The 7,017-nt window shown below is 42.9% G+C and overlaps 1 protein-coding gene across 1 annotated transcript; it reads left to right on the top strand.

Moving 5' to 3' along the window:
* The first annotated feature begins 867 nt into the window (after positions 1–867).
* Positions 868–6,052, top strand: LOC115479634 (selenoprotein M-like). Its single transcript, XM_030217687.1, has 4 exons — positions 868–1,117; positions 3,543–3,619; positions 3,707–3,785; positions 5,729–6,052. The coding sequence occupies exons 1-4, from the start codon at positions 992–994 to the stop codon at positions 5,870–5,872; spliced, it is 426 nt and encodes a 141-aa protein (XP_030073547.1). The 5' UTR covers positions 868–991; the 3' UTR covers positions 5,873–6,052.
* The last annotated feature ends 965 nt before the right edge of the window (positions 6,053–7,017 follow it).

Raw genomic sequence — 7,017 nt, 5'->3', positions numbered from 1 at the left:
GGCACAGCCACATTAGGGAATCGGAGAACGGAAGAGTTGTGTTATGTCCATTACGTGCTTTAGTTTGGTTGTGTTGCAAAGATCAGGCATTTATGTTGGATCGGTAGGGTATGCCTTTTTAAACAGGTTAGTTTTTAGTGTTTTCCGGAAGTTTAGGTGGTCGTTCGTAGTTTTCAAGGCTTTTATAAAGGCAATATGTGTACCGGGGTTTTATCCAGCTCAGAGGTGTGAATTGGGTTTAGAAAGGCTGCTCTTATTATCCAGGGCTTCACTCAAGGGATGAAGGACGATCTAATCTATTTCCACCTCCTGTGTAGAATTGCCGGACGCACCACAGTTGTTCCAAACAACAAAACGTCACTGATTTACTACTAGAAGTGACTGGACGTCCTTTTGCCGTTAAACTTTTCTGTTGCTGCTTTTTCTTGCTGCAGAGGATTTGAGGTCTCTCTTGTTGTCTCTGCTCTGCTACAGGTGTGGGCAGCGTCTCTTCTAAACTTTGCACCAACCATGAGCTCTCTCTGACCCAGATCTCTAAGTTCTGACCTGGACATTCTATGTAAAACGTGACTCTGTGATAATGAGAATTATTAACTCACAGAAGTGCTGGCGTGTTCTAGAGTCTCTCAGAACAGCTTGTGAACTACAACAGTTTCACAAGAGAAAAAAGATAAGGAGACACCTGTGTCTGATGAGTGGGAAGGAGGTGCAGCCAGGCATTTGAAAGCCGGTTGCCCTTTTTGGGGCTGGGGGGTGCTGCTCTTAAGAAGCTGCTATTTAATGAATAGATACAGTTGTGTGTACACTGGCAGCTTTCGTGTAGATGCAGTGACCTCTTGAGCCTCCGACTGCTTTACTCATTTATTGTCCATTAGGGAGGAAAGGAAGTGTGGGAAGAATTCGGCAAACCCCCTGTGTGAGGAATGGTTTGGTCCATACCTAAATCCCTGATAAAGTCGGGCATCTCTGATGGTGGAATCACAGCACTAACATGGAGAAGGAAGGGTGGAAGGTGTTGCTTTGTGTGCTGGCTCTGGTCACCTGGGCTAAAGCCACAGATAATATCCCAGAAGCCGGCAGTGAGAAAGACATGGAGGTGGCCCGGGGGACCCTCATAGTAAGTATAGTAGAGAGGTGTGGTAGCCGTGTTAGTCCACTTTTAAAGGTAATCAATAGAAATAAAACATGGAAAAGAAAATAAGATGATACCTTTTTTATTAGACATAACTTAGTACATTTCTTGATGAGCTTTCGAAGGTTCCCCTTCTTTGTCAGATCGGAAATAAGCAAATGTTGGTAGATGACAGTATATATAAGTGAAACATCAAAGCATTTCAGTGACAGTCTAACAGGATGGGGGTGGATAGGTGAGAGACAGGAGGAGTCGGGTGGATGAGGGACAGGGAGATATTCATGGAGACAGGAGGGTGACAAAGCAGTACAATTTTATGGTTTGTAATGGGCTAGAAAACCCAGATCTTTGTTAAGTCCTGTCTGGTGGGTGTCAAAATATTTAATCATTCTGACTTCAAAGGTCTTACGTTCCTGTATTGTTTTAAAGTTCCCTTTCAGGATTCTTACCATGAAATCACTGGGGACAGTGTTCTGGTTTTGTAAAGTGCTGCCCCACAGAGGTGACATCCTGATTGGTACTAGCATTTTTCATATGGTGTCTATGTAAATTAAATCTCTTCTTTAGCATCTGACTTGTTTCTCCAATGTAGCAGCCTTCGTTGCATTTTTTACACTGAAAGATGTATACCACATTGGAAGATGAGCATGTGAGCGATTCCTTAATGTTGAATATTTTTCCTTTGTGAATGACCGTGGGGTCCTGCAAAATGTTTTGACATAGTTTGCAGCTGGATATATTGCAAGGATGTGTGCCATTCTTTTCTTTTTGAGCCTGTGTTGGGAGCTTACTTCTAATTAACTTGTGTTTTAAGTTGGGTGGCTGTTGGAACGGAATGTATTATGTCCAATAAAAAAAGGTATCATCTTATTTTCTTTTCCATGTTTTATTTTTATTGATTACATAAGTATAGTATGAAATCTATCAGTACTGAATTATTTGGATCCTCAGCTGTGTTAGTACTAGTGAGAGAAACATGCTTAGAGTGACTGACAGGAATTAAAGTGAGACCCCCTCCCCCCTGTTATCCCAGACTCGGGCACCCTCGTGCCCAAAAAGGTTCTAGGACAGCAGAGGAAAAACCAATCTGGCATCTGGATTATCTTTGCCATCCTTTCTTAACATCTTCCCCATCCAGCTTTCTTCAGGGAACATCAAGCACAGCCTCTCGCCTACTCTTCATTTGGGCCTAATCAAGATGGATTTGGATTTTAAATTTTAAGTATTAATTTTTCCTTGAAGGCTTACAATCGAAATGTGTATCTGAGGAATATAAGGTGAAGGTCACTAGAAGCAACAGTGGGAGGATTTGAATCCTGTCTTCCTCCTCCAAAGCCTTCTATCTAACTAGTAAGTTACTTCTGGCTCTCGTCAGGGAACACTACTGGGCAAGGCCAATGGTCCATCTAACCCAGTATCCTGTTTCCAACAATGGCCAATCCAGAAACCCAAATAGTAGCAACATGCCATTTTACCAATCTCGGGGCAAGCAATGGCTTCCCCCATGTCCATCTCAATAAGACTATGGACTTTTCCTCCAGGAACTTGTCCAACCCTTTTTTTAAGCCCAGATATGCTAACCACTGTTACCAAATCCTCTGATAACGAGTTCCAGAGCTTAACTATTCATTGATTGAAAAATATTTCCTCTTATTTGTTTTAAAAGTATTACCATGTAACCTTGGAGTGCCCCCTAATCTTTGTACTTAGATGTGTCCTTGAAAACAAAGGCAGGTTCTCTCTCTCCACAGCAGGAGTGTAGCCAGTTTTCCGATTTGGTGAATCAATGCATCCCTCTCCCCCTGGCGTGCCAAAAATACCTTTCTTGGCCGCAGGGATGCTGAAGCCCCGCCAGCCAAACTTCATCCTTGCACTGCTTCAGTACAGAAGTCGGCAGCGTGCCTCCAGCCGCCGATGCCGAGACTCCCCAAGCATTGTTGGTTCTTGTGTGAACTGAGCATGCTTGAGGAGTTCTGTTGTAAGTGGCTGGAGGCATGCCGCCAGCTTCTGCACTGTAGCAGCGTGAGGAGGAGGCTTCGGCATCCCCACCAGCCATTTAACGGGAGCTGCACGTTTGGAGGGGGCCTGAGCCCAAAGTTGGAGGGGGGCCAGGCCCCCAAGGCCCCTGTGGCTATGCCACTGCACAATAACCCCAACCCAACTAGAAAATCCATTGGACAGTTTGTGATAGCAGTGCGAAGGGAACGGTGTATATGTCACTGAGGTGAGGAACAGGAGCCTAATAAGAAAACCATTTAATTGGTTAATTTGGATTCGGTGAAGGACCACCAGAGACCAAGAAAAAACAATTAGTGCCTTGCAAGATAGACTTTTTCAGCAGAGATGCTTCAGCTCTGAAAGCTTTGATGTCTGCAATGGTATCGTCACCTGACCTCTACTTCTCCCGCAGGCTCCCAGCGTAGTAGGATGAGTTATGAAGAAAATGCCGGAGCTCCAGCTCTTCATGATGGAACGCTGGGCACTTTAGTATCCTTTCAGCGAGGGGGCAGTGTGGAAACTTTCTTTGCCAGCTTTTGTGAGGGGTCGGTATTTCCTTAACAGTAAACACCACAGCCATAATCTGAAGTACGTTTCCAGAGATGAGAAGGAACCTCGGCTGATTTTCTACAACATAAACGATGAGAAAGTGAAGGTAAGCACGCTAAAATGAAATCTTTTCCAGGTGCAGAAGATCTGCATTACTTCAGGTAGAAGCCTCTCTTCTCATGCCTTCCTATCTGGCTCTCATCAGAAAACCATCGTGTGTATCTCCCTCACTCTGTCCCTTCCAGTTCTCTTCAGGAAACTTTCATGTACAAATCCCTTCTTACTCTATCCATTTCCTGTTCTCATCAAGGAACTATTAGGGGCTTACCTTTTTATTTTTGTTACATTTGTACCCCGCGCTTTCCCACTCATGGCAGGCTCAATGCGGCAGGCAATGGAGGGTTAAGTGACTTGCCCAGAGTTACAAGGAGCTGCCTGTGCTGGGAATCGAACTCAGTTCCTCAGTTCCCCAGGACCGAAGTCCACCACCCTAACCACTAGGCCACTCCTCCCTTACCATACTCCAGGGATTCTCAATCCAGTCCTCAGGACACACCAATCCAGTCAGGTTTACAGAATACCTACAATGAATAAGCATGACAGAGATTTGCATACAATGAAGGCACTGCATGCAAACGTATTGATGATCTCTCTAGAATTTCTGTTTGTTTGAATTTATTGGAAGGTTGGATGTGTTGTCATAAGTTAAAACTGAATACAGATAAAACTACATTTCTGTATTTCAATGCAAATTTACAGCATATTCTTGAAACCTTCACGGTTAACTCTTTAATTGTTATTTCTAAAGCTATAAATATTTGGGGTCTACATTTTGATAGTGCATTTCAGTGGAAATACAGGTTAATTCTCTTGTTAAAAAATGTTGTTTTTTTTTATAATGAGAAAATTGCACGCTATTCGTAAATATTTGAATAGAGATCAATTTGAGTGTTTAACTCAAGCTCTAATATTGTCCTACCTTGACTATTGTAATTCAATTTATCTGGGTTGTGCAAAGAAACTACGGCAGTTCATCTGATTTTTGAACTTTCCATGTATCAGAGTATATCCCTATTTGATCTTAAATTCATTGGTGGCCGGTGGAAGCCAGGATCATCTTTAACCATGTTTGCTTTCTGTATAAAGAATTACATGGTTTGGTTCCAGCTTATTTTTAATCTCATTTTTATTTTGGAGCTGTTTCAAGACTTAGACTTAGGAGACTGGGTAAAAGTATGTTGTTTACCTTTCCTTTGTCTAAAGGAAAGAAGCGAATAACAACTTTTGAGAAATCATGGACTTTCCAAGCAACAATTCTTTGGAAGGATTTTGGTAAATTGTATGCATTTCCCCAACAGTGTATTACATTTAGAAAGAAGATTAAAATATGTTTCTTCAGCAGAAGTTTAGAACTGTAAGTTATTGGCTTTTTCATTGGTTCCATGTAATTCCCGGGGATTGTCCTGGCCTCTTGATTATTGTGAACCGCTGAGAACTGTCAGGTTTAGTGGGAAACAAATCAGAAATGTAACTGGAGGGGAGGATGGCAGAAGGAACTCAGGTTGGAAAAGGCCACTCACTCCTTTGAAACAACTCTTCTACACTGCCCCCATCTTGGCAAAAAAATTCACCTTTTTTTTCCATGCATTTCCCTGGAATTCTTAATGACCGCATTAGCTTGCATTTTAATGTGATTGGCGGTAACGGTTTCCACAAGAGTTAACATCTGCACTGAAGCCATTACTGCATTGCACATCTAGTAAAACTTGTAGTAACACCATGTTAAAACTGTGGCAATGCTCTTTGCATGGGCCTCTGTGTCAGAGTCTAAAGGGGTGGGGGGTGAACAGAGAGAGAAATTCTGCCGATCCTAGGGCTGCTCTTGCCCCCATTGCGCCTCTGTTTCAGCCTCTCAAACCATTGAGTCACCTAGGAAGTGCCCTCAGTTTGTCCCGGAGGGTGACACATAGCTTCTTGTCCAGATACAGCCATTGCTTTCAGACACAGGTCACTTCTGTTTCTTAAAGACTGTTTTGTTCTGGTTCACAGGTAGTGAAGGTAAAGAACATGACGGCTGATGAGATCAGCGCCCTTTTGGATGCTGCAGGGTTTTACAAGAAATCCAAGAAAGGAGAGGAAGTTCCAAAGGAGTTTCAACATTTACCTCTGCGGGCGCCAAGGGAGGAGTTATGAGTAGCCATGTGCTCAGTCCCTGGAGTTACTGAAAGCCACAGTGATGATGTCTGGGCCCTAAAGGTTGCCATGAACCTGGGCCTTGACTGAGAATGGAGCTTCACATTCACCAGTGACTGAACATTCAATAAAAACAGAACTTACTCTGTCTCTGGTGGCTTCTGTCTCTATACTCATTCTCTAGAAAGAAAACCATTTCAAATCAGGTCACTGGGGCCACAGATGTCTTCTCTGCTGCATCGCTAATGACAGCTTTCTCATGTTAGGGTCCTAGCCTTTTTCCAAAAAGCACAAATAATACATATGTTTAGATCAGTGCACTTACTGATTGGCTACTGATGCAGGCATCTCGTGCAGAGTGGATCAGCTTTCAGGGGTGGTAACCATTACTTGCACAAGTCTTGCAACTGCTGTCTGGCCTGATGAGTAGGAACCAACAAGTTAGAGTGATAAATCACCTGGTCCAGATGGCATACAGGCTACTGAAAGAACTCAAACATTTGCTGATCTGCTGTTAGTGATCTGTAACCTGTCATTAAAATCGTCCGTAGTACCTGCAGATTGGAGAGTGGCCAATGTGACACCAATTTTTTAAAAGGGTTCCAGGGGTGATCTGGGAAATTACAGACTGATAAGCCTGATGTCAGTGCTGGACAAAATAGTGGAAACTATTATAAAGAATAAAATTACAGGACACAGAGACAAACACGGTTTAATTGAAATTTATTATTTTTAGTCCACCCTTATCCAGAGCGGAGTACAGAAGAAATACTTAAATCAAAATAACAAAACATGTAGACAAAAAATACAAAAGATAGATCAGTAAAAGACAATAAATTACTCCATTCAGTAGGTCCATAAATGGGAAAAAGTGCTGGACTGTGTAACCTCCAAACGTATATGTTGGAGTTCAGGAACAAGAAGATTACATTACATTCTTATAAAATCCTGTTGTTTAATGGGACACAGTCAACATGGGTTCAGCCAAGGGAAGTCTTGCCTCACCAGTTTGCTTCACTTCCTTGAATGTGTGAATAAACATGTGGATAAAGGTGAGCCGGTTGATATTGAGGGGCATAATCGAAAGGGGCGCCCAAGTTTTCCTGAGGACGTCCACTCAGGACGTCCCGGTGAAGGGGCGGGGA

Source organism: Microcaecilia unicolor, chromosome 11 (assembly GCF_901765095.1).
Source record: "Microcaecilia unicolor chromosome 11, aMicUni1.1, whole genome shotgun sequence".
NCBI classification, from domain to species: domain Eukaryota; kingdom Metazoa; phylum Chordata; class Amphibia; order Gymnophiona; family Siphonopidae; genus Microcaecilia; species Microcaecilia unicolor.
Note: the sequence above shows the minus strand (reverse complement) of the source record. Positions and strands in the feature narration are given on the sequence as shown.